Below are 27,956 nucleotides of genomic sequence, written 5' to 3'. Positions count from 1 at the left end.
GACGCTCCACCATGCACCCCGGTCTGCAAAGGCTACAGACACAGCAGGTCATCAACAACACATTAATAATACAGATAATACATTGATCTGGGACTGGGACTGGCACAAGGATAGCTGTAATTTGAGGACAGAGGCAGGAAAAGAGACTCCCAATATGTGCCAGTGTCTTTTACTTTCTTCTAAAACAGCCGCACTGCCTCATTTTCTCACTGTGTCTTTCCTGTGTTCATCCCTGCGCTAAATTTTAATGGTGATCAGCGGAAATAACACTAGAAACACTCCGCTTGTGTTAAAGCCTTTAAAAGAGCTGTGACGCGCCTCGCTCTGTGTAGACACGCGCCAACAACGCACGTGCTCAGCTCTTTAGACAGTGCACACACACACCCCCGTGTCATGTGGTCGCCCTGGTCAGATGAGATTAATAATAGCAATCGATTTTAACATGTTGAAATCAGGATTCAGATCACTGTGCACATTTTGAACATGTCCAACAGCATTAAAACAGGTTTAGTGGGTTTGAACATGTAGTACAACCACATGGAGACCGGATATTGTGTTGTTTGCAAAGGGAATCGGCTGAATTATTACTGCCTTTGTGATTCTCTAATTACAAACCATTTCAAATTTCTCTTCCGATTTGACTGGCAGAACACTGTTTGAACTTACTACGAAGTGTCTTTAGGAGGGAACCAAAACATCCAGCGGCAAATATGTTGGGGGAAGTCGCATTTGAAATAATAGTACTTTTCAGTTGCAGCACATTACCCATCCAGCAACAATGCTTTCTCCTTCAGCCCTGCTTTACCATTTGACCCCCCCCCCCCCCCCCCCACTCAACCAGAACCGCTCTGGAAACAAGCACGCCTTTGCTGTGGGTCAGTGTGCATTGAGGTCAAAGTGACACTTAGGACTAGTTTACATGGCATAAAATACCAATAGTTACGTCTGTGTGTAGAAATAAATGTTTGATGGCGACTCCCTAAAACGGCGATGTAAGCAGATCTGAGGATGACACACTTCCACTTTTTCTCCTTTTACATATTTTATAAAGCTGCAATGTGGCTTCACTGATGCATTCCGGGGCGAGAGTAAAAAGCTATCGGCCATCACAGAAGTCCCAAAGATGCTATGTGACACGGGCGGGTCCATACTTTAATCATTCTGAGGTAGCTCCAGGATCGGAAGAGCGAAATTACTTAGTTTGATTTGGCAATGCCAAGTATAAATCGTAGTTCTACACCTACACCTACGGAACTCATAACCTAAAGATCCTTGCTTTGTCACCCCGTAGTTTAAACATAGCTTAACCTACAAATATGACGCTTCATGAGTCATAAAAAAGAGCAGTGTGAACGGAATCGGAACTGCGATGCTTGCCAGAAAAATCCCTGTAAGTTCCCCCCCCCCCCCCCCCCCCCCAAAAAAAAAGTTGCGTCGCACAAACGGTTGCAGCTATGGAATGTTAAGTCACATCCTGTGTCCATTTCCCACGAGGAAGTCAAATAATAAACTTTCTCGTCACGAAAAATGCCAAAACAGGGGGAAAAGTAGGTCATTTCTTTAGCAAATTGTATTCGCTATGTCTCGGGTAAAAGCAGCTGTTCGACGCGCCCCTGCTACCAAAAGCAAAGTGTCTCCTATCTTAGTCATTCATTCTAGCTTCCCCTTAAACATACCCAGCACACGTCAGACACTTGCACGCCCCCCACCCTCTGACCCACATTCCAGCGACGTGCGACGGCGTATGTTTGTAAATCCCTACGTGGCCCGTAATCTTTGTCATAGGTCGCAGGTGTTATATAATCGTCCCTAATCTGCACTTCAAACGGTGTGCGCGCTCTCTACGCGGCCACATGGCCATTCACTCGTGGCCCCGGTGGACTCGCACGCGGTCCTGCCACCTCCCCCCCTCCCCGAGCATCAGCTACCCCTGGCTACAGTTATGGAGAGGAGTTATGTGCACTTAAGACAGCTGCGAGAGGTTACCCCCGTAAGGTTGTCATAAAGGTTGGCCACATTGCAATAGCGTTGTTTTGTAGTTCATGGCAAATGTATGGAACATTTCACGAGGACTATAAAAGCAATATTGAGGGGGCTAACTAGGCTACATGTTTTATACATGTACTGTGTCATTAGCTATAAACACACAACATAGACAATTGATAGAGATGTATTAAGAGCCCACACTGTTTTACATTTCACCCCAAAAACTCTGATAGAAATACAAGTGTGGGCTAAAGTGGCTAAACACTAGATTTAAAAGCAATAGGTTCTCTATGTTTGACAGTGACAAATTGTATTTTCGGTGTCTTACTGACATGTCTTTTTTTTTTTATCACGGTTTTCTTATGTGTGTTCTGGGATGTAAAACCAGGTGGCTTTAAGCAACAAACGTCTACTAATATTTAAAGGAGCAATATGTTGAAAAAAAGTTGATATTTGTGCGTATTTTAACTAGCAGTGACCCAGCGGCTGTATGAGTGGTCAGCATGGCACCTTCACGCTCCATCACAGTGGTCTCACGGACACAAAAGGATCAATTGTTTGGAAGGTTCTCTCTGCTGACGGACCCTCTCACCAGAAAACCTACAAAACAATTGATCCTAGAGCGTTGTAAAGACCAACATGATCAAATGTAAAGGCGCCATGCTGACCACTCAAACAGTCATAAGGTCAAACATGCACGCATGTCAACTTTGTTTTCGTATAAAAAGTTACATACCGCACCTTTAATGTTGCATTTTACGTTTTATATTGCATTTGCGTGATATGATATGGGGAAGGGTGAGCAATTTTTTTAAAAACATCTCTTTTTAATAAAATTGATTAAGGAATATTATGTGGTTAATAGCAACTGCACTCAATTTTTTCTTCCCAATGAATTTAAGCCATTACCTAAAGTCTGGGCACTCCAGTGCATTAGTGAAGGTTCTAACATGAAAACGAACTAAATAACTTGTTTTGCGATACGGTCCAAGTCAATTTGATTTTGTAATTTCAAATGTAAAGCCACTGGTGTTCTAGAAATGACATATTTTAGGCAAGGCAACTTTATTTATACCGCACATTTCACACACAAGGTATTGACCGTTCAAAAAGCACATGACCAGAAAATCATCCATCTAAATTGCAGCACACTGACTTTTTAACCTCCATATTGCAGAATCATAGCATTGTGTGCAACTCAAACTAACTTCAGTTGCTCACACATGACTGTTCACACTCTCGGTGACAGCACATTCTCCTCTGCTCCTACACACGCATAAAGCAAAGGCATAGATATCTCTAATCAGAAATCACAACAACTGGATGAGCACGCTATGTCTTACCCCTAATCTTTGATCAATGTAGCAAAGTTATGCTTCACATGCAGTTTGGCTGGTATGTCCAGCTTCTATCACCCTTGCAAATCCAAACAGAGGTGTCCTCTCACACCACGTGCAGCCGGACCGATCATGTGATAGCACACTCTCTCCACTAAGCTTCATATGCCAACACAGTTCAGTGACAAATCCAAGCACGGCAGCCAAGCCAACAAAACAATACTGACAGTTAGACTGAGTAACGTAAACGACGTACGAAACTTGATCTTTCAATATTTGAAAACTGAACAAAAGTTTTTCTCCTTTTATAAGGTTTTAGGTAAATATGCTGACTAGAATTGTGTGGTTTACCAGAGAATGGGTTACCAGAAAACTCATTAGCATCCATCATTCTTTTAACTTTCTTTGTCCCTTGAAAAGTAAAAAACATCATGTCATCCATCATGTCTGGGATGATATCTTTCGCATAAAATTGTTGGAAGTTGCATTTAAATGGTTAAGTCAATTGTAAAAGTAAGCATCAATCAAAACTCACAAATATAACTTGCGGCACATGAAAACACAACATAGCAAAAAAGGCCCTTTGCTTGATTTTTACTAGTTCTTCAGCATATTGTGCAGACTTGCTCTGTGTATCTAATAATAAGGTAGTTTTCATCGATCTTCAAATCTGCAGGCAAGTTGCTGTTTACATTACCGTAGCAGTATTGCTTCATGCCTGAAGAAGGGTCAATGCCCGAAACGTTACATCTGGTGTAAGTAATAAATACTTTTTGGAAGCTATACGGTTGTGCGGACACTTTTTCTGATTCTCGTGGCAGTATTGCTCGCTACAGAATTGGGATGTTACACATGCATTCGTAATTCATTTCATTGTTTTGAACCAAAACATCAGGTAAAGGGCCTTTAATCATCAATGGAACGCACCAAACTGCTGAAATTATGAACCAAACTACACCTTACCTTAGTTCCAGAACACGGCAGAGTCTTTGATCTCCTTTTCCTCAATTCCACGCACTTCCTCAGTGTACAAATCTGGTGTCCCGTCCTGCGGTTCAGGCAGCAGCTACACCGACCGCAGTTGACCTTCCTCCGACAGGGCTCACATGTCCCACACCTGCTCCGTTTCTTCCTCTCCTTCCTCTGGGGAGCGCCTCCACCACCCGCCACCAGCACTCCACCTCCGCTCAAAGCCCCCTGTTGGATGGAGGCACTTGGAGACTCCCCGTCTCCTGCTTCCGTGCCCGATTCGGTGTCAAAGGACAAAGAAGAACGAGTGCTTTCCGAGCTGTATGAAAATATTGAGCTGCCGTCGAGAGTAGGGGTTGAAATTTTTGGCACCGGATCTGTGTTGCGCTCTACGGTTAACTTTGGCTCGCTCCTGGCTGCACTAGAATGAGGAAGTGGAGACAATGATGAGGACAACTGGGCTTCTTCCTGATGGCGGTCGGTCAGTGGCTCCTGACAGGATTTGCTGTCTTTGGTTTGCCTAACCATCTCAGAGGTTTGCATCTGGGGTGGTTCCCAGAGCCCTTTTGGTCTGACAGATTTATTACAGATGATAACCGGCGTGTTTCGTGTCACCGGTGCAACTGGGTTAGTGTGTGCGTTGTTGATATTTGTATTAGCACCTTGAATGCTCAGTTGAAGTCCTATGCTACCCAGAATTGGATGTTCTGGGGTTGAAGGGGCGTTGTGGCACGCTGAGGTAGTTGAATTGAAGATAACTCCCACCTTAGAAGGAGAATGAGAAGGATGATTTGATTTGGAGATGTCAGGACTCACGTCTTTATGTTCTTGTTCACCCATGTCCTCATCGGCTATCTCCTGTTCTTCTCTGACAACTTTGTCAGCATCCGAACTATTGTTTCCTCCTTTAGGTGGCTCGCAGCACATTTCTTTTTCATCTTCCACTTCAATTGGCTCCTCTTTTCTGTCAATATTCCCTCCCTCGCTTTGAACCCCCTCTTTACCTTCCTGCGTATCCACCTCTACATGTTGGGCCGTGCTAAGAGGAAGGTCATCTTTCTTTGCCTCACTGATGACATGATGGCTTCCAGTAAAAGAAGAGCAGTCATTTGTCTGAATCTCTGATGTTGTCAGTGAATCAGTTTCCAATGTGCTAACTTTAGAACTGTCATTGCTAAACTGTCCGTCAACATCCCTTGTCGAGATAGCAGCTTCACACCTTAGTTTGTCCTTATTATTTTGACCTAGTGTGGATTCAACCATATCCGTTGTAGCGCTGTCACTGCTGAGCGGTAGTAAACATTCCTCTGGTGCGTCATTGCAAGGTGGGGTATCAGCTTTTAAGGGGCTAGCTTCTGTAGCATTGCTCACACACTGATCTTTGACCCTTCCTCGGAGTTCAGACGTTGTTTTTAGAGAAACAGGGATGTCTTCAGCCTCATGTTCGTCAAGTGTTTTGATTTCATCTTCCCAAGTTGGACTTCTGAAACATGTCTCTTCGGCTTCTTTAGACGTTGCCTTTGCTTTTAATGCTGCCGCTCTCCCTTTGTTTCCTCTGCGTCCTCCTCGAGCAGCTGGTTTGGAAATTTGGCAGACAGTAATGGCCGCCTGTGTTCCTCGTAGCGACTTCCGCCTCCCAGGATTGTCCTCAATCTCTTCATTATTTTGTACTTTCACCCACACAGTGCTATCTTCTTTGCTAGGTGTTCCCCTTGAAGCCGCACTAGGCCCATTCACCTTTCGTCCCCGTGGGCTTTTTCCTGCCTGTCCCGCTGTAGTTCTTTTAGTTTCACCTGGTGCATCTACCGCCCTTTTCGCAGGTCTGCCCCTGGGTTTACTGGAGTTGGCGGTTTGACTCCTGGTGCTTATCGGCTTCTGGCTGCCCCTCTTCCGAGCAGGTGTCTGTCTCCTTACAGGATTTGTAGCAGGCATGACAAAAGATGTGGAGAGGAAAGTTTCTTTCCGCCAGCATGGGAGCTCAGTTTTCTTCTACTGTACAGTGATAATAACTTGAACAGTATATTGAGGCTTTTACTTCAGATTTGGATATGGTGAAGCAACATATTCTGCAAAGAGAAAAACAACAGAGTTGGAGTTTGATTTTAAAAAGTCTGCATAACATGATTGTATTTCAATAAATGCTACTTGTGCAGAAATTACTTGTCATAATCTTTAAACAAGTACTTCTACTACAACATGTACAGTTGCCCAAAAGTATGACATATTTTGATTTTCAATAAATGTTGCTCATTCAGAAATTACTTTATTATGTTAAAACGACTCTGCTACTACACTACTCCTACTACTACTATTACTATTACTACTACTACTACTACTACTCCTACCACTACTACTACTCTTACTACTACTACTCCTACTCCTACTACTACTCCTACTACTACTACTCCTACTACTACTACTACTACTACGACTACTACTACTACTACTACTACGACTACTACTACTACTACGATTACTACTACTACGACGATTACTACTACTACGACTACTACTACGATTACTACTACTTCGACTACTACTACTACTACTACTCCTACTACTACTACTCCTACTACTACTACTACGACTACTACTCCTACTACTACTACTCCTACTACTACTACTACGACGACTACTACTACTACTACTCCTACTACTACTACTCCTACTACTACTACTACTACGACTACTACTACTACTACGACTACTACTACTACTACTACTACGATTACTACTACTACGACGATTACTACTACTACTACGATTACTACTACTACGACTACTACTACTACTACTACTACGATTACTACTACTACGACGATTACAACTACTACGACTACTACTACTACTACGACTACTACGATTACTACTACTACGACGATTACTACTACTACGACTACTACTACTACTACTACAGATTAAAACAACTGTGACATGCTCATAAACCTGTATACAGTTACTAGTTCAACTGCTATTACTAGGCTACTATCTACATGTACAGCAAGTTTTGGCATTACCATAAACTACTTTTAATAAATGTTATTCATGCAGAGTTAACTTTTAAATATGGTATTGTTACAACTAACAACTGTGTTATGGTTTTAAGTGCTCAGAAGTATTGGAAACCCTTTTGTTTGCAAAATGTGGTATAGAAATAATGTGGATTGAATAAATATCAGAGGAAACATTAAGCGTATGGTAATGGCAAAATGTATTGCAACAACCACAAAGAATAGATAGAAAGGTATAAAGAATACTTTCTTAGGTATAGCCTACACATTCCCTTCACAACGTCTGGACTGTTGCCTCAAAGTGACAGTTCTGCCCCGCCTGAAATATCTCCTTTGACAAGCCAGTGCAAAGTCTGACGTCAATAATGTGCAATGCGCGGCTGTAGTAGCTCGTTATAGTAAATAATCCGGCCATCAATAATGAAAGCGCATGCAGAGACACACTTGAAGCTCTCCCAGCTTGGCTCGCGTAGTTTAAAGAGCAGTTTAAAGAGACACGTAGTAAGAGAGTAGCGGGGTTTTGGTCGCAGCGAGGTCAGATCCTGTTTTCTCACTGGCGGAAGAGTCGTTGTAACCGCGTAAAAACGCACTCGCTGCCCCCGCTCACGAGAATTTGGGCACTTGACCTCGCCTCGACAACGGCACAAACAAAGACCGTAAAAACATGTTGGTAGGCTATACATATTTTCGTATGTGTTTTGGTTTTGTCGCAGTGGTTTTAAAAGCTGCACGAAGGCGAATGAAATGTTTCACATACCACGGAGACAGTTGTCTGAACTGCTAATAATACACCACTCCAACGAGACAGCCAGCCCTTGTATTGGTTTCCTTCCTCGGCAAATATAGACTGCTGGCAAGTTCAATCCTCTCACGTCGATAACACATGGGCATGTTAAAAAGAAAAGGCTGGAATAATGAGGAAAAAAAGAACGCAGTCCGCGAAGTTGAGTCGTGGCGGAGCGCGTCGGTGTTGAAATGTCAAATCCCTCTCGCGTGAGTCCAGAAGCGCACCCTCTCCCTGTCCCTGCACAGACGCTCGGCCCACGGCCACGGCTCGCTCCACAGCTCGCCTCCAACTCGTTGTCGCTCCTCGCTCTGCTCTCTGGCGCAGCTCCCGAGGCGGAGTGAGCTGGAAAACGCGGAGTGGAGTCCCTCTGCAAACTGACTGCTGCAACTGCAATGATAGCGCAAACAAATAAAACACATACAACGCAAAAGAAAAGAAAAGAAAAGCAGAAAAAGAGTAAAAACTACAGACGAACAAAAATCAAAATTATATTGTCATTATGGAGATTTTTGGTGGGTCTAAATTATAAATTGTGTAATCTGTATATATTATGTTATTATGTATTATTACTTATGAAAGTGCAATGCAATTAATAGGAACAATTGCTCATGCCCTCCACATGGGGTAATGGCAATGGAAACTTATTTATAATGCACTTTAAAACAACTAGGTTGTGCTACAAAGGTAAAACAGATTGTATAACACTATAGAAACTGAAAACAAAATTGGAAATAAATAATACATAATAAGAAAGAAAGAAAGAAAGAAAGAAAGAAAGAAAGAAAGAAAGAAAGAAAGAAAGAAAGAAAGAAAGAAAGAAAGAAAGATTGGGAAGCCTTCAAAACGGCTGTGTATTCTGGAAAAAAAGGGTGCATTCCATAATAAGAAACCTATGATTTTTTTTAAATTAACATACTGGAGTTCACACTTCACAGTCTTTTACATTTTAGATGTGGGAACAAATCATTGCTTTTCAAGTTCAAATCAAGTTACAAGTCCTTTCCAGTATATAGTAAGTAAATGCTATCAAATTTGTGTCATTTCCCCCCCATCAACATATAATTGGCTTGTGCAGAACCTGCACAGCAGATAAGATGTCTCTGCAGCACCTTTAAGACGCAGCATCAACAGCTCACAGAGCCCCAGTCCGAGTCAAGTCCCGAAATCACTGGTGTTCAAGCCAGTCTCAAGTCATCACATTAGTGACTCAAACCTGAGACCAAGTCACAACTTGCACGTACACACCTCTGTTTACTAATGGAGCTGCTTTTACCAAATATTATCTATGGGCAAAGTGTGCTCATTCAATCATGAAATCTTAAATTAATAAATAGAAGATATAAAGAAGGAAGAAAAACATTTATACTTTTATACATTTAATGCATAATAAGTAAAAAGATAATAAAATAATAATATTGGCTGTTTTTTGCATTAGCATAGCTATTAACTATATACTGTAATTATATTGTATAAGATTATCCAGCTAATGCTTACTTCTCTTAAATCTAGCTAGTTGTATCCACAATGAATTAAAGGTGCAGTGGTTAGTGCGCTCACCTCACGGCAAGAAGGTCTCGAGTTCGATTCCTGGGACCCATGGGGCTTTCTGTGTAGGATTTGCATGTTCTTCCCTTGCATGGGTGGTTTTCCTCTGGGTGCTCTGGTTTCCCATATCAATCCAAAACATGGACAATGGGCTAAAATCTCCAGCTAGGTTAGATCCTGGCTCAGAATCTGGGGATGAGTCCCTGGGTGCTGTGCTCACCCATTGCCCCCACAGGACGAGAGTTTGCTTTGAAGCAGTGGTTGAAGAATGGGTCAAAAAATAAATACATCTAAAATTAAATGTAATACAGTTAAAACAAATATATAGGCTATCAATGTTCTTGGAACATATTTGTTTATATAAATTTAAATATTTGTAAGTATTTTTCAAAACTAACCAGCCACATTTACTAGCTAAGACATAAAGGTTATATGTATAAAAATATGTGTTATTTGAGCAAAATCATGGTGTAGCTAGGAGTAGCATAGGTGTACCATGTTTAATTTCCATCTTTCCATCACTGAGGCTAATGTAAATGGTTAGCCTACTAGCCAAACATAATACAAGTATATTGCCTAGCAAGTGTTTCTGTCATGCCCTGATAATGACGCAGTCAAAGATAATATATTAGGACACTACTACTACTTAGTTTTAGCTTTATGTGTAATCTTATTTTTCCTTCAAATTGACTAGAATACCCATGTTACTCTGAAAAATGATCTAAATAGTTAAAAACAAAGTTGTCCGTTTCACATGTTCGTACGTCACGTGTCGTCATCTCCACGCGACGGTAAACCTGCAGCTGTCTGTCGCTGGACGAAGGGCACGAATGTGGTAATGCATCGTAAAAAGTGCCTCGGATTTCCTTATCACTCACATTTTACCACGGCCTGCTGTGGAATTAGCTGAACCATTGGAGGACACGTCGCCGGGTCCATTCACAGCGCTTGTCTGCAGCGACAGGGACGGAGAGAAGACGAGATAGTGCTGAAGCGAGCGACACCTGAACTACTACTACACTGAGAAACGAGAGGCAGATCAATCACACAATCAGAATTGCACTTGATCGTAAGTATTCTCTTTGTACGGTAGGCCTGTGATAGCGTAGGCTTGACTTTATCACAAATGCGTAATATTCAGTTTTTCTTGTAACATACTGTTCATTCAGCTGTTACTGACTTACAGTACAGCAGTCGTGTAATCTTGGATGAACTTTTGGTCTGTTTGGGTGTTTACCTGCTTTTGTGATTTATCCTGATCAAACGAAAGGGGGAAAAGTCATAACGACAGAGATAGCACAGTTGTGTCACTAGATAGGCATCATCAGACTAAAGCACTGCTTTTAATTCCAAAAGCAAGTAGACTAATTGAAAGCACATTTGTGTATAGAGCTATTGAAGAATGGAATGCCTTGCCATGAATTAAAACTGATCAAAATGGAGCAGAAATCTGTCGTAAAGGACTTATTTTTATAATACACCTCTGCATGAACTGATTACATACTGTATATTTGTTGATTACACCAAGAATGTAGCACTGCATTGCTGTTTTTGTCAAGCTTGCTCAGAGCCAGGGGCGGATCAAGAAAAAAAATCACAGGGGTGGCAACACATTTTACAATGTTGAATGTTAAGAGCGGGTTTACTTGATCGCAAGACAATTTTTCCCTTTAGATGCAACTGAGCCTCCCAAAATTAGATACAAATAATAGCATTGTCCATAATATAAGTGGGAGGTTTCTAAATCAGATAAAATGTTTATATTATCATCATCTTGGGAGCCACAGGAGTTGGCATTGGCTCCTTAATTAGCTATAAAGTTGTTATAATTCTTTGTCCTGTCAACAAAGTACTAACTGAGAGTGAGCCTTCAAGATAGAACTCAAAACCCGCCTGTTTAAAAAGGCTTTTAATGTCCAGTACTTGCCCTCTAGTTTTTATGTGCTATTTTTATGTGTGACTTTATTGCTGTATTTCTGTGAAGCGTCTTTGAGTGTCTTGAAAAGCACTATACAAATACAATTTATTGTTATTATTATTATTATTATTATTATTATTATTATTATTAAGCACCCCAGTAGCTTTTAGAGCAGATGTGAGACATTACATGACATCAATGAGGCGGCAGCTGGGGTGGCAAGACCTCTACTACCTCTTCTAGATCCGCCCCTGCTCAGAGCGAAGCACTGGAGGCTAATAACAATGACTTAGCATGGCACAATGTGTAGTGAAGGCAATCTGAGCCCTGAAATGATCTGCACATGACGCTGTCTGAATGTTAAAAGCATCGAGGAGCAGGAGCACCGCCACCACCTCATCATCAATCAATTGCAATTCGAGCTTCTGCATTCAGCCACTCACAAAGTTTGTATTATTGCAATTGTCCACAAGATTAGATTTGAAAATATTGATGTTTCTATAATTGCTCTGATCTAATGCACATGTGTCAGTTTTCAGCCATGGACAAGTCTTGAGCTCACAGGATGGCATCAGAGGCTTCGGTCTCCCCTGCGCCTGCCATAGCCAGCCCTCCTGCCAAGAGAGACTTCCACTTTGTGCGCTCCTTTGTTGCTGGAGGTACACTACACACTAAACTGCATTTCTGACACATGCTCTGATGAACCAAATACCTATTCAACTTTCACTTTTAGGAGTGGCAGGATGTTGTGCCAAAACGACTATTGCCCCGTTAGACAGAGTGAAGATTCTGCTCCAAGCCCAGAACCCTCACTACAAACACCTTGGTAAACCTAAAGTAGCCTGCCATGCTAATAGTTAACACGTGTTTTGGTATTTTTCATACAATACTGAATCATTTTATGCATTCCTGTAGGCGTGTTTGCCACTCTGAAGGCCGTACCAAAGAAAGAGGGATTTTTAGGCTTATACAAAGGCAATGGTGCCATGATGGTGCGAATATTTCCTTATGGGGCTATTCAGTTCATGGCCCTTGACACTTATAAAAAGGTACTGTATTTTCGGTTTAAAGTAATGAAAAGGAAAATGTATACAATAAGATAAAGATGTTTACTTTCCTCATGCAGATGCTAAGTAAGCGAATGGGAAAATCCGGCAACATTCACTGGCTCATGGCGGGGTCTATGGCAGGTGTGTGATCTTTGACCTGATACGGTTGCATTGTTACTGTCTGTACTTTGTGCCAAGCAGAAACTAAAAGTATCACGTTACAAATTCTATGAATAAATTAATATGGTTATGTATTTAGGTATGACTGCAGTTATATGCACCTACCCTCTGGACGTGGTCCGTGCCAGACTGGCCTTCCAGGTGAAAGGGGAGCATCGCTACACTGGGATTATAAATGCCTTTCAAACCATCTATCTTAAGGTAAACGACACTCTTGAGGGCGGGGCAATTCACTGGATTCGAACTACACTGAAAGCAATGTGCGTCTCCGTTTGCAGTATAGTTCTGCGGAATAGGCTCAATGAAGAAGGCAAATTACGTCCAAACATCCTGCTGTTTAAAAAGAGTTATTAGAAAAGTATCATGAATAATTGAAAGGGGAAGATGAAATGAGGAAACTATAGCTCAAAGGCAGTTGGTTAAACTTTTATTATTAGTGTTGAAAGTCTGATATGCTACCCACCTCTACTCACTCTACTGTTTTGCTAATTTGCTTAATGAGTACATCCTTTACTACACAGTGACACATAGTAACTACCAACAAGCAGTACTGTCATCTCCATCCCCATTGTAGAACCATCACTTTGTAGTTTGCATGTGCCATTGAGAAAACCGAAAACCATCAAACCCTATATATATTTTGAATGACATCTTCAACACTGTGTTGCGATGTAATCAACTTGCATGTTACTATTTTCCTTTTGAAGGAGGGAGGCGTATTAGGTTTCTACAGAGGACTAACTCCCACTCTTATTGGAATGGCCCCTTATTCAGGTTGGTTTTTTGTGGTTTTGTGAACACATAACGTAGATTTATTAACGCCGTGTGAAATGCGATCCTACATTTCCTATCCATAGGCTTTTCCTTCTTTACGTTCGGGACCCTGAAAGGCCTCGGACTGAAACACTTCCCGGACGATCTGGGAACCCCCTCTTTAGACAACCCTGATGTGATTGTCCTGAAGGCTCACGTGAACATGATGTGTGGAGGCGTGGCCGGGGCGATCGCACAGACTATATCGTAAGTAATGCGACCGAATTGTAGCTTAAAACAGCTCAGTTCAAGTGGATATGATTTCTTTGTCTTTTTGTTTTGTTATGCAATTTTACACAACTGCAACTTTAATGAACTCAGCCCAAAAAAGCCCAAACATTTGAACAGCTCTTTGGAACAAATAGATCCCAAAGATTGGCGTCTTAGCATAGAGCTCCCATTAAAGTGATGCTGGCAGTCAGCCAGCAGTTTTTATGGCCCATTCCCATGTAAAGAATGAGCCCAAGCTGTGAGGTCTAAATCTGTGAGTCTTGGCCAGCGCCTGCTATTGACCCTTCTTGATTTATGACAGGTTAATGTGACATATTATTGTGCTATTTTATATTCAATCAACAACGTTTCGACAGATACCCGCTGGATGTGACCAGAAGAAGAATGCAGTTAGGAGCAGTGCTTCCAGATTCTGATAAGTGTGTGTAAGTATCAGCCTCTGCCGAAAAGGAAAAAGACACGCTCACCAGAATACTCATGAAACCAGAACTTAACATACATTTCCAAAAGGTCTTATGTGGTTTTAATTTGTAAGAATGACCAAAAATCGAAAATTAGAAGAATTAGTTATTTAGTATATTTTTAAAGAGATCCGACACATCCCGCTGTAGTATTTGCCAAACTTACATGCAGACATTGTTGGTGACCCTAAAAGACAGTTTTTTTTTATGGTCCTTGAAGATTTTGTCGCATATTATTTTACTTTTGAAGGTATTCCAAACATCCTGAAGCGTAACTGCTAACAACAACTAGCCTGCTAATAGTTGGTGCTATCATTAATACGCCGATACTTGTTGATGTTTTTGGAAGATGTATTTCCTCAAAGTTATTTTGTGTTGAAAGACAAAAGGGTTAAACATAGCCTGTTTTTGTTTTATGTGAGTAAACCCAGTAATAACAGAGATTATTATAAACTAGGTCAAAACATCTGCATATTGACTATAGCTACATAGCTAGCTATAGCTGACACCATTCGAATGTAACACATGACATTTTTTTCTTGGACAAAATTTCCTCACCAAAAACATACATGATATATTATTTCATCCATGCTTGTTTTATCTGTCAGCCTTCCTCCACACCCCGATATACGTCACATTCATCAACCTTGTCCTGAATCAGTTTTAAGTTGGAACTGCTTCCCTTTTGGGCAGATTTGCACCCTCTTCTGGCTTTTTACATAACTAAATTTTATAACATTGTGTGTCCTTTGGGTATTTTCCAGACGCACATATTAAGTTATACTACAAAATACCATAGCCAAGGTCTCCACAAGTAGATTGAAACCGAATAAAGCTGTATTACATGTCTTTTTTTTTCTTTTCTTTTGCAGAAGCCTAATCAAGACCCTGAAGTACGTGTACACGACATACGGAATCAAAAAAGGCTTGTACCGAGGCCTTTCTCTGAACTACATCCGCTGTGTGCCGTCCCAGGCCGTGGCTTTCACCGTGTATGAGTTCATGAAGCAGGTCCTATACCTCAACTAGACTTAACCGATAGACCCCGATGGCGGCAGAGCTGAATCATGTCTTAACGTTACCCCAGGCAACCAGGTGCCAGGTAGTTCAAGCTTATCCTACGCCCTCCCTCTCTGGTGGAGAGGCAGGGCTTTGTGCTAATGCCGGCTGATGACGGTAAATAATGATTTGAGAACTACTGAATTCACACACAAACATTTGCACTTTCACGTTTCGCCTAATCATTCAGCCTTTATAATCATCAGCTATTATGGATTTCTATTTAGACAATGACAAAGGAAAGGTTTGCATATAGGAAAAGTCGGCTTAATTAGTTTTATTTATTGCTTTACCAGAGTCTCTCACTAGAGGGCAGAATAGCACTGACTTGCACTGATCCAAGGGTGTCGACATGTCACAATTTCATATCTATACAAATTTCCGTTGTGATTGAACATTTTCAAATTCAAGCCGTTCTCTTTGCGTTGCGTTACCTCCTTATAATGTCAGATGCCAATGCTCAGTTTTCTATTTGCCTTTTCTGCGTGTTTTTTCTCTCTTTTTGCCATATTCATTTGTCAGAGGTGGGCTTATTGACCTAAGTAAGTGAAAATATTACTCGAGTAACTATTTATGTTACACAAAACAAAAATGCAAAAATCCTGACATCTAAAATCAGACAACACAAATTATACAAAAGATAAGATACAAGAAAATGGGTTTCAGTTTAAATTAATGTGGGAGTATGTAAGATTGCAAAGTGAAGAGTGTTTTTTTTTTTACACTATTGCAACATCTCCACTTAAGCAGCTGCTACATTCTCATCGTCATGTATTTATATCAGTAATCTACAACGTTTCAAAGGGATATTTTTTATATAATTTATTTTCCCCTATTCACCTGCTGCGTGATCTTTTATAGGATCAACAAACCTGTGCTAATTTGGTCTTTAGTCGACTGAAACTAAATGAGACTAAAACTATAACTAAAATACACTGTATTTGTATGTAACATCATGAAATGCAAATGTAATTGACATGAATAAGCTTCCAGAAACTGGATGATTGTGAAATTTTGGAGAAAGAGAGAGAGAAAAAAAGTGAACTGCTCAAATAAACTAAGCTAGACTACTTCAACTAAAATGTCCAGATATTTTTGTCAACTAAAATATGTCTAAATAAAAATGAAAAGAAAATCATCAAAATTTGTAGTCAAAGTTTGTAAAAGCCTCATAATTTCAATCCACTGCCAAAGGAAAGGCTCTGAGCTTCGTTCATGAGGGAGACAAAACAAGAAGTGGATCTTGATTAAATAGCATTATAATAAATATTATAAATGCAAAGTTGACTAAATTCATCTTAAATTTAGTCGACTAAAATTAAATTAAATTTTTGCCAAAAGACTGTGGCTAAAACAAAGTCAAAATTAACACTGCAACAAACTAGTGTTTAACAAGCGAAAACAAACTTTAACTTTGTCAAACGGGATAAAAGGCCGTTTTTAAAGCTGCATTATGCAACTTTTAATGCGGAAAAAAAAAGTCGATATTTGTGCGTATTTAACCTTGTAGTGACCCACGGCTGTATGAGTGGTCAACATGGCACCTTTACTTTCCATCACAGTGGTCTCAAGGACGCTCCAGGATGAGTCGTTTTGGAGGTTTTTTCTGGAACCAATTGATCCTGGAGCGTCCGGGAAACCACTGTGATGGAAAGTAAAGGCGTCATGTTGACCACTCATACAGCCGTGGGTTAAATACGCACAAATATCAACTTTTTTTTTTCGCATAAAAAGTGGCATAATTCATCTTTAAGTGGTGGCATCAAAATCTCCACTCTCCGATTTCAAATAGCGCATGTACACATACCAAACATCTTCAGAAAGGTTCATGCCCATCTCTGTTGATTAGTTGACACCTAACAAAGATAATGCAATTGTCTTCAGAAAACCAGTAACGGAATATTCGGATGTACCTGGTGGTGTGTACAATTATTTGAATGTATCATATAGGCATAAACCATAAGAAATCCGTAAAACAATCACGTACCAATGTCTGTTGTGCGTCTAACCAGTTTGATGTTATTAAGGGGTCCAAACTGCTGGTACTGCAATAGTTGAGCACTGGGAAATGAGTTATTGCTCAGTGTAGGTGTATTTTCTTTATTGTTAGTGATATTTGACTGAACAAAAAGAGGAATGGCCTTTGTCATTTTTGTATGTACTTGTCTATGTACATTAAAGATTTGAACATTGTTTAAAGTGTTTCCCTAAATGTCTGTAATGTCGAAATTGAAGAGTTGGTGCAACATCCCCAACCTTTGACATCAGGATGTGAGCAATAGCAGAGCAAATCATCTTTCACTTTAGATATCAAGTTTGATCATACTGCAAGTTTAAAGGTTGCGCATTACGCATCATTCTTTCACTGTCAAACACGTTACCTTTGGTGTTTTATCATTGCAAACAAAAGTAAAAACAAGTTTCGACCCTTTCTTCTCACCTTGCAAAGTATAATCACTCACGATGTTTACATGCTGGCAACAAATTTAGATCATAATCTGATTAGCATTATCTGATCTGGATGTAATCTGAGTTTCACACCTGTGCATTTGCTATGTAGAAAATGATGAAAAGGCAAAGGAATGCAACAAAGATACTCATTATAACTCAACATATCATTGATGTAACACAAAGGGCACGATCTTGTTTCTAAATGCAGACAAGAACTTGTGCTGAGTATAGGAGCGCACTATGAGATCTTGCAGAGCCAGACCAAGCACATTTGGGCTGTAAGTGGGCAGGATAGACTCCCCTGGCCAATGGCTATGTTTGGTAGGTGATGGTGAACATGTGCTTTTGTTTGGGTCGTGTTAACACAACACAGCTGAGTGCAGACTGGCACCACAGCGAGAACATATGTAGCTACTCTCTTTCTCTTAGGACACGGACGGTGTTTAACTAAAGTTTTTAGTTTGACCTGTGAGAGCTTATCAACGCCTGTATACACGAGGCAGGATGATGTAGATGAGGAAAAGAATGTGAGGCTGCTATAGGAGAGCAGTGCTGTGTGCTGCTTGTAATAAATCACACCTCAGTCGACCCCTTTGTTTAATAAGCGATGCTCTCTTACCAGGGGCGCCGGCACATAGCAGGTGACACGTGACCCACGTCACGTTTGGAGCAGCACTGTCCTCGCACCAGGCATATTTGGCACCTGGCCAAATATGTTCCTTCTTTTTCCTCTGCTGAGACGGAAAATATATAAAGAATATAACGCATTAAAAGAGGTCAACAGACGAGAGAGATGTAGTGGTAAGCTGCTATTGTAGCCACAGCTGCCCTGGGGTAGACTGACGGAAGCGAGGGTACCAGTCTTCGCCATCGGCCCCTCCGACCACCACCACTCACTCACTACATTCATTCAGGCCTATTGTACATGTTTTTAGTGGTAGGGGAACTGGAGTAGCCGGAGGAAACCTACGCAGACACGGGAAGAAGATACAAACTCCACACAGAAAGGCCCCTTGAGTGCAACCACTGCACTACCTTCCGCCCAATTATGTTATCAGATTTTTATTTGCTGTAACATGTGAACATTCACAGGACAGCGTGGAATAAGTAAGTGAACCTCCTGGCTGAGGATGCTCCAAGAGCTAATTAGATAAATTTATACAGACATTTTAGCCGTCATTCCCCATAGCGCGACCCGGCCGCGCACGCCACGATCTACGTGCACGTATCGACTACCCCACACACACTTCTGTTTCCACCACACACACATTTGCTGGGCTGTGCCCCCACGGAGGAGCACGCTGTACAGATCGTCATTAAAAGTGTCATAAGCCGCATTGAGAACAAATGTGGACAAATGCTGCTGGTGGGAGTTATGGAATCATTCAGAGGAGCCAAGCTGTATTAAAACAGAAAAGAAACCGCTAAATACAACTATGAAGGTAAGCTACATGCAAATGTTATGCTAACATCAGCTAAAGCTGCGCAAACAGTGGCTAAATGCTAATATCGGCAAAATCCCCTTTTAGAACAGCCGTATGAAGTTGTAAAATATTAAATCCTATGACCTGTGTGTCAATAGTGAGGGCTGTCCACTCTCTCGTTGCCAGCAGTCTGTTCACTTCACATCAGACACGGTTTGGCGCTTTGGCCACAACCAGAGGTCGGTCCCAAAACCTATACCTGGTCAGACCGGTTTGGCCCTGGCCTTTGTTATGGAAAAGCTCGACAAAGCGGGTGAAAGAGCCATTTGGCGGACTGCATGTGGAAAAGCAGCTTTAGAGTCAGGTGCGAACCAACCTGAAGTCCAATCACTGAGGTGTAACCAGGCTTGAAGCTGCCTTTGCCACGTTAAGCCACACCTCAGTTAGTGTGCGTTAAGAAATAACACAGCCTCAGGGCCTGGACAACGTGCTATCACCAATGGAAAAAAGTTTTCAAGATATTTTGCAGAAAATCTTGAGGCCATTTGTCCAACAGCTGAAGCTCAACAGAGGACGGAGCTGCAACAAGACAATGACCCAAAGCACAAAAGCAATTCCACTTTGAATGTTTTCAGAAGAATAAAATACACATTCTGGAATGACCCAGTCAAAGTCCTGACTTCAACCCCATTGAGATGCTGTGGCATGACCTCAAGAAAATTATTCACACCAGACATCCTTTTCATCATCCATTCATCCTGATCGTTGTGCACGTCTAATCTGCAACTACAGGAAACGTCTGGATGAAGTTGTTTCTGCCAAAGGAGCGTCAGCCAGTTATTGAATCTAAGGGTGTACTCACTTTTTCCTCCCTGTCCTCTGAATGTTATGGCCAATAAAAATATGATGATTGCTTGGGTGGCATTAGTCAAAGCAGACACTGTTTACTCATTCTTATGGTTTTAATAAAGATCAGACCACATTTTATGACCAATTTAGGCAGAAATGTAAGAAATTCCAAACGGTGTACTCACTTTTTCCTCCCACTGTATGCATTACATGTTATATTCATTTACCAAAATACAATTTGAGTCGCCAGTATTTTCAGGTGGAGAGGGCCAGGTCAAATCTAATTCATTTATCAAACTACAGCGCCGGCCCTTAAACCAATATACTGAGTTTAGAATCAAGGAAGTTTGTATTTCCTCATCACTCTCTGCAACATGCCTCCTTAGACTCTTAGTTTGCATATATTTCACAGAATAGCCTACACTATCGGCCGCTCCATTTGCATTGTAAATATGTTGTGTGTAACCGTGTCCCCTCCGGTCCCTGTTTTGATCTTTTCTCACCATTTCTCTGTGCTTTGTTATTTGTGAACGCTTTTTTTCTTTCTTTCTGCACCGTCAAAACGTGAACATCGTATCGTATTTCGGTATCGCGTTGTTTTCACTGTGTCTAATCTTGGCCAGCATCTGCACAAAAAGTGGCCTCATTCGGCCGACTCATTTACAAGGGGAGGGGAGTGGACCGTCCTACCTTGATAAACTACATCCCAGAAAGAGAAGTCAGTCTTTGAGCAATACAAGTGAAGCAAGTGTCTCTGTGCTGCAGGCTTTGTTTGTTTGTCTTGTACACTTGTTTTTGAGGAGGATTTGGGATGCCGGTGTACACGGTGACAGTAGCCACGGGGAGCCAGTGGTTCGCTGGGACGGATGACTACATCTACGTCACCCTGGTGGGCACGGAGCGGTGCAGCGAGAGAACGCTTCTGGATAAGCCGCTCTACAATGACTTTGAGAGGGGCGCGGTGAGTCCCGAGCTGTGGCTCTCAGACACTCAATGTCACTTTGTTTAAGAGCACACGTCAGTAAAATCATGTAGTGGTGCACATCTATGATACCCTTAGCTACCAAAAAGAAGTATACTTCAAGTACATAATGTTAAGTATACTTTAGTATATTTTGTAAGTGTACTTATAGTATACCTACAAGTATACTCCTTGGGACTAAATTGGCCCACTTGTAGTATACTTCAAAGTGCTCATAAGTATACTTTTAAGTAGTTTTTTAAGTTTACTTTTAGTCTACCTCTTGAACACTTTGTATACTTCAAGTAACATTTTATACTCTTAGTTTACTAGCAGTACACTTTTAGTCTCATTTTTAGTTTATAAAAATACACTTTGAAGTACAGCCAAGTACAAGTATAGTCTAAATGTAAGTAAACTTTAGTGTATAAGTATATATATAAGTGTGCTATTAGTATTATTATTAGTATACTTCAACTTTACTTTGTGAAGTATACTTCTGATAAGTACACTACAAGTAAACTGGTAGTAAACTATCTTAAATTATAGTATACTTGAAGTATACTTGAATGTACTTCTTTTTGGTAAGGGTAGGTAACTTATAGGCACCATATACACCAATATGAGTAATCTTTAAGAGCCTACTTTGTTTAAGCATTGGTTCATAATCACTATGGTAAAGATAAAAAGTACAAAACTCAATGGATACATATCCAGAGGTGTGGAAAACAGTTTGGTTAGGTGGTGCTGAGAGACAAGCTTAATTCCTCTTTATCAATATTGGCTGTAATGCGTAGGCCAGTAAGTAAGTAAATTTATCTGGGGGCAAAATATATTAGGAGTGTATTAAAACATAAACAAAAGTGCCAGTAAAATATGTTTCTATTGGTAAAATACTATTGAGGAAACTTTTTTCAGTAAATAAATAATAATGAGCCTGACAGGACTGTTGCCTCATACAAACGGGTTACACTTGTATAGCTTTACAAGCCTGTGTCACAAGTGTCTGCTAAAAGTCACTATAGTCATTATTTATTCACTCCACACTTGGTGGTGGTAGATACTATTGTAGCCACAGCCGCCCTGAGGCAGACTGCCCATTTACTTGCCAGGCCTGCCAAACTACATGCTTTTTCAAAGAGGTTACAAAGACATGTCTAGGAGAGAGTGATCTGAGCGACTTCCCTGTGGGCATGATTGACAGACGCGATCAGCCAATTAGAGAAATGCTGGATACATCGCAAGAACCTTTTCAAAAACATCCCTTTTCATGAAGAACACTTCCAATGCTGTTTGTTTCGCCGGTTTTAGGGATTTTATATTTTCCAAATGATTTAAAACAGACGAAAAAGAGCAGAAGAAAACAGATACAGTCACTGTGACTGAAACAGTTATCGCCGTGATTACTGTATCAGTCATCAATGACTGAAGTATTAATCATTAAAGAACCATTAATGATTCTTTAAACATTAAAGAATGTGTTAACCATTGAACTTTCTTTAACATTTGAAAGAGTGTGGTGACGGCTTCCGCCTCTTGGTGCATCTGGTCAGTCAATCCATTTACCAGTGGCTTTAACGTGTTGTTTTTATCCTGATCTCCTATTATGTCAGTTCCCTCTGCTGGACACATATAAAAAGGAAATATTTCCTTTTTTTAATTTAAGCTGCCCGCTGACTGGAGTGAGCTTTCTGGTTATTTCTTTAAACATTTCTATCTCCACACAGGATTTTTTTTATTTTTTTTACATACTCGGGAATTTGCGCTCTATAAGTTAGTGTTGGGGAGAATACTTTGTAATTGCATTTAGTTACTGCACACTGAATACTTGCCAAAAAATGTACTTAGTAATGTATTCCATTACTTTGTCTTGAGAGTACCGTATTTTGAATACTTTGAATACTTTTAGAATACTATCAAATGGCGTATAATGTTGTGCAATATGGAGCTAACATTAAATGAGAGATGTATTTCCTTGATATTTGGAAAGTGGCTATTCTAAAAACTCTGAAATGAAAATGTAACTTTAGTTACTTAAATATGTATTCTAAATACATGTATTTAGTTACTCCCCAACACTGCTTGCAGTTCTATTTTTAGATGACTTTTGTTTCTCTATATTATGTCTATTATGTTGTTGTATTGTTTTGTTTGTGAAATTATGTGTTATATATTGTTTCATGTATTTGCTTGATGTTTTGGTCCCCCTTGCAAACGAAATGTGTCATCTCATGGGGTTTTCCAATGATAAATTTAAATTGAATTAAATGAAAATAAGTCGCATGCCGGATTGAATCATCTCACGGACCGGAAGTGGCCCGCAGGCCGCCTGTTGGAGACCTCTAGTGTAGACGATTCACCAGGGGGTCAGCTCCCTGGGTAGCATAGCGTAACTTCCTTAAGGTCTTGTGTGGTCATGTCCCCACCAACCTTGGCCTGGCAGGGACAGTCCCACCAATATGTCACACCTTTTCCATTCTGAGCATTTACATTTGCGGCAGTAGCTCCAGCAGCAGCGGCTGGGCAGTGATCATACTGTGTTTGAGCTCAATGCGATGATGCGCAAATGTTTTCAAGCCCCGCTGCTGTGAAGTGCCCCCTGCAAATTTGACACCTGGGTAACCATGGCCTTTTAGATGTCATGGCTGGTGTAGGACAGGGGCCACAGTAGCCAGGGCAAAGCACCCTCTGCTATACATTGGGGTTAACCAGACTTCAGGGAATCTTATTGGGCCTTACAAGAAGAGGAGCGAGTCCCAGAGAGAGTCTAAAGCATGAACATAAAAAATGATTCATCTGGACATAGAAAGTGACTGACAAAGAAGAACTGGAGAACTGTCAATCGTGTGTCAGAGGCTGGTATTGAAGTAGGCAGATGTGGGGAAAGTCCTGTGCTCAATATATTGTATTGGCAAAATATCGTTGCGGATTACGTGACGATGCACGTATCGTATTGAGGCACCTGTATCGTGATACACAAATATGTGATGTCTAACCATTCAGACGTATCACAACGTGCACTCTAACTACTGCAATAAAAGGCCTAACTTACACGCTGAGCTTATTCAAAAGCCTCCATTTTGTGCACCAATAAGAACCTTTTTTTCTAAAGGTGCATTAAGCAACTTTTTGTCCCGAAAAAAGTTGATATATGATTTTAAAGTTTAGTTTAGTTTTAGTCTAGTTCATTTTCACAATTTCACACATTACATTTGTTGCTACATCAGAGGCAGTGTTGGGGGTGTAACATATTACAAAAGTAACAAGTTACTGTTACTGTACCTTTGTACCTCAATTTGAATTTGATCCATATAACAAAAGGAAAAGGGTTTTAACCCTCAGCCGCAGATCCCTCAGGTTTGTATCTCTCCAATAGTTGTTGCTTTAGTTTCTTTTTAAAAAATAGATAATGAGGCAGATTGTTATAAATGAATTACTAGCTCATTAAATAATTGTGGCCCCTGCAGCATACACTAAACCTAGCACTTGTTAGGTTCCTATATTTACCTTTTAAGAGCAGCTTATGTCTAGTGTGTTCACACAATCTAATGTTTAACCTATTGACAACATTGTACATGCATTGTGATAAAAGTTACATCCAGGAAGCTGTAGTAGGCCATGTCTATGGAAGAGTGCATTTGTATGAGAGTTACGTGTGGACCATGAAATCCCTATTATGGCTTTCTTTTGGAGTTTCTCAGTATATGTAAGATAAGTATTATTCCATATAATACTACAATAACTAAAATGAAGCTCAAACAGAGTCAGTGACAAGAGCACATCTAAGGGGAGCACATGTCTCACTTTAAAGAACAAACCTACAATTTTAGATCATTTTTAACCAGCTCATTAATATGTTCCTTAAAGTTTGTGAGTTGATCTATATGGATTCCAAGACATTTTATTATATCCACTCTTTGAATAGCTCTACCATCTATGTTTAAATTAATATCACAATCACTGTACTTACGCCTGCTTGAGCGACAAACAATATGTTTAGCGATAGTTTGTTACATTTAAACCAGGCATCTATTTCCACTAATCTGTTATTTAAGAGTTTTTCAAGATGATTCAAGATTTGTGTCATCAGCGAAGAGTATTTTATGAACATCACAGGAACAATGTACGAAATCGTTTATGTAAACAATGAATAAAAGAGGCCCCAGGGTAGATCCCTGGGGAACCCCAAATTCTATATTTTCCGAGCCAGAGTCTATACCATATAAGTTCACATATTGCCGTCTTCCATAAACTTAGTCCCTGAACCACTGGAGAGCCACACCCCTGACTTTAGTGCGACAGTTTCACAAGTAAGATTTGAAAGTCAATTGTGTCGAATGCTTTTGAAAGATCAAGAAAGACACCAACACCGACTTCTTTTCTTTCAAAAGCATCATATATGTTCTCTACAAGATCTAAAATGGCCATAATTGTGCTGCGATTCTTCCAAAAGCCATATTGTGAAAATTCTAGTATGTTATGTTTAGAGACCAGATGCAAGTTGGCTCTTTTATGCTCACTACTGCCACCTCAGGTCATACGTGTAACTGCAGCTTCTACGGCAATTCGGACCCGATGTCACAATTTTTTGAGTGACAGTGCAGGATTTTAGAGGCAGTTGTGGTGGACAGGTCTGAGCTCATTCTACACATTAGGACATGGCTGGAACATGTAGGGGGAGGAGAATACATCATTTTAAGATTTTTAAACTCCGTGTAGTCCCTTTAAGTAATGTACAAGTTGTGAATAAACCACCCTTTCTAGTACTTTAGACGAGGTTGGCAGGATTGATAAGGATCTATAGTTTGGGAAATCACTTTTATCTCCAGATTTGTGTACAGGTATTAGCTTGTATTATGAACCGCAAAGTTGTTGGCAATACCCAGCCCTATTTACTTCGGAAAATGTATCAAGTAAAATAAACTGAAATAAAAACTAAATGTACGATAAATGCTGAGCCCAAAAATGTATTGTTTCGGTCATTTTTTGAATATAGTATATTGATATAGTCATTATTGTTCACATCAGTCCTGCTGCAGCCATGACTCAAAGGAACTGGGACACGTATGACCCTACATCAGATACATTTTCATTTTTTTTTAAACATACAGTACATGCATCATTCCTGCTATCTTTATGTGAGTGTGTAAATAAAACAACAGAAGTGCGAAGTTCTGTCTTTTGCAAAATAACCTTCCTTCAACTGTCAGTCTGTGCCATTTTATTGACCATAAAGAGCAAACTGTATTTAGTAGTTGGACTCACATGAATGAAAAAAAACAGCCATTTATTTTGAAAATTACAGATCAATTAAAATGGTCCTCTTGAAGATATACTTTGTTGCAGAAACTTGACGTCCACTAATGTTATTGCTTTATTGCTGAACTACAAGTGTGTGAACATGTTTAGCTTGAATGGGAAGTGACAAGATGTTGCAAAACAACCATGCCAAGAAAGGAAAAAGAAGCCAATTGATGGTTTGATGAAATGCTTGCAAATCTTGAGAAATGAAAAATGTGCACCCGGCGGTCTGAGAATTGAGCCACCACCCTTCAAAAATGGGGGAAAAGTATTAAGATGGTGTCTTGCGGCAGGTGGACTCGTACGACGTCCGCGTGGGGGAGAACCTGGGGGAGCTGGTTCTGGTGAAGCTGGAGAAGAACAAGTACTGGGTGCAGGACGACTGGTACTGCAGGTACATCACGGTGAAGACTCCGGCCGGGGACTACGTGGAGTTCCCCTGTTTCCGCTGGCTCACAGACGACAGGGAGGTGGTGCTCCGGGACGGGACAGGTCAGAGACACATGAGGGAAATATGAGAGCGCCGTATTTTTAATGATCGTACACCTTAAAGGGCCACAGATGCAAACACCATGCTAGTTTTTTTTTTTTTTACTTGAAAGATATATAATTGTATTAAGTTGAAACAGTGCATGTTAAAGTGTATATAACAGGTTTTAATGCATTTGAAAATATGACTTATTTTAGTGAAGCAGCATTGTAATGAAGAAATGTTGGGCAGAAGAATATTTGTTATTAGAACTTTTAAGCTGTTGAGAGGAAGTGACATAGATAACTCATTGACATAGATTGACTCATTTCCCACTGATTTAAACAACAATCAGTTGTTAAACTGTTCTCTATCTATGTCACTTCCTGTCAGTGTCAAATAAGGAAGCAATTTTTAGCAAAATCTTAAAATAATTTTGTGCACTATGCAACTTGACCTTTCAGTGACCCTGTATGGGTGGTTAGCTTGGCGCCTTTACTTTCCATCCCGGTGGCTTCTATGATGCTTCAGGATCAATTTTTTGTTAGGTTTTTAACGATTGCAATTAAGATTTTATTCAAGGTTATAGTGTGGAGTGAAACTGGGCAAGACTGTGGGTGGGGGCTCTGTCTAAGCCAGTGGTTCTCAACCTGGGGGTCGGGACCCCCAAGGGGATCACGAGACAAATTTGGGGGGTCGCCAGATCATTTAGATAAAATAGCCATATTTTCATTAGCCTATAATCAGATCTTTTATTGTAGCATGTGTTTGCTATTTTACCAGAGTGCCATTATTTGTTCGTAGTTTGATGAATTTCATTTTAGCCATTTGTTTTTTTTCTTTGTTTTTTAAGAATTATGTAGGCTACTATTTCTATTTCTCACGGTGTGACCCGAGCGGGGGTCACGAACCCTTTAACTGTTAAAATGGGGGTTGCGGCGCCAAAAGGTTGAGAACCACTGGTCTAAGCAGTAGAATTATTGCTGGAATTGAACAGACATGAAGGGAGGGAGGGTGGGGTCGACAGTGTCAAACAAACTGAGATGACGAGGCTTGGCTTGGTATACAATGGCTCGTGAGTAATTAGAGGCGTGGTTAGGTGAAAGCAAGAGTGGTTGGTGTGCAAAGTGGTCCTGCTCCCGAACCTAGTCAATC

General features: G+C 40.6%; 3 protein-coding genes across 3 annotated transcripts in view; 2 read left to right on the top strand and 1 right to left on the bottom strand.

The window, feature by feature from the left end:
• tet1 (tet methylcytosine dioxygenase 1) overlaps positions 1-8,384 on the bottom strand; it is a 46,452-nt gene extending 38,068 nt beyond the window's left edge. Inside the window, exons 1-2 of the mRNA XM_079559855.1 lie at positions 8,061-8,384; positions 4,287-6,358 (exon numbers count right to left, since the gene is read on the bottom strand). Of these exons, the coding sequence (XP_079415981.1) occupies positions 4,287-6,224 (1,938 nt within the window). The 5' untranslated portion in view covers positions 6,225-6,358; positions 8,061-8,384. The remainder of the gene's footprint in view (positions 1-4,286; positions 6,359-8,060) is intronic.
• Positions 8,385-10,634: 2,250 nt separating this feature from the next.
• On the top strand, positions 10,635-15,405 carry slc25a16 (solute carrier family 25 member 16). Its single transcript, XM_079560214.1, has 10 exons — positions 10,635-10,704; positions 12,086-12,212; positions 12,287-12,379; positions 12,469-12,602; positions 12,680-12,743; positions 12,862-12,983; positions 13,490-13,556; positions 13,640-13,802; positions 14,183-14,251; positions 15,160-15,405. The coding sequence occupies exons 2-10, from the start codon at positions 12,119-12,121 to the stop codon at positions 15,314-15,316; spliced, it is 963 nt and encodes a 320-aa protein (XP_079416340.1). The 5' UTR covers positions 10,635-10,704; positions 12,086-12,118; the 3' UTR covers positions 15,317-15,405.
• Positions 15,406-20,870: 5,465 nt separating this feature from the next.
• Positions 20,871-27,956, top strand: part of alox5a (arachidonate 5-lipoxygenase a) — a 24,337-nt gene continuing 17,251 nt past the window's right edge. The window contains exons 1-2 of the mRNA XM_079559919.1: positions 20,871-21,031; positions 26,626-26,824. Coding sequence (XP_079416045.1) covers positions 20,882-21,031; positions 26,626-26,824 — 349 coding nt within the window. The 5' untranslated portion in view covers positions 20,871-20,881. The remainder of the gene's footprint in view (positions 21,032-26,625; positions 26,825-27,956) is intronic.

The sequence above is a fragment of the Gobius niger genome (genome assembly GCF_951799975.1).
Source record: "Gobius niger genome assembly, chromosome: 7".
Lineage (NCBI taxonomy): Eukaryota > Metazoa > Chordata > Actinopteri > Gobiiformes > Gobiidae > Gobius > Gobius niger.
The sequence above is the reverse complement of the archived record's forward strand: the minus strand, read 5'-3'. Positions and strand labels throughout refer to the sequence as shown.

Bases quoted from the DNA above. Each gene is read 5' to 3' on its own strand.
- slc25a16 (XM_079560214.1), top strand. From the start codon at position 12,119: ATGGCATCAGAGGCTTCGGTCTCCCCTGCGCCTGCCATAGCCAGCCCT. The intron at 12,380-12,468 runs GTAAACCTAAAG...GCATTCCTGTAG, and splicing joins CCCTCACTACAAACACCTTG to GCGTGTTTGCCACTCTGAAG. The intron at 13,803-14,182 runs GTAAGTAATGCG...ACGTTTCGACAG, and splicing joins GCGATCGCACAGACTATATC to ATACCCGCTGGATGTGACCA.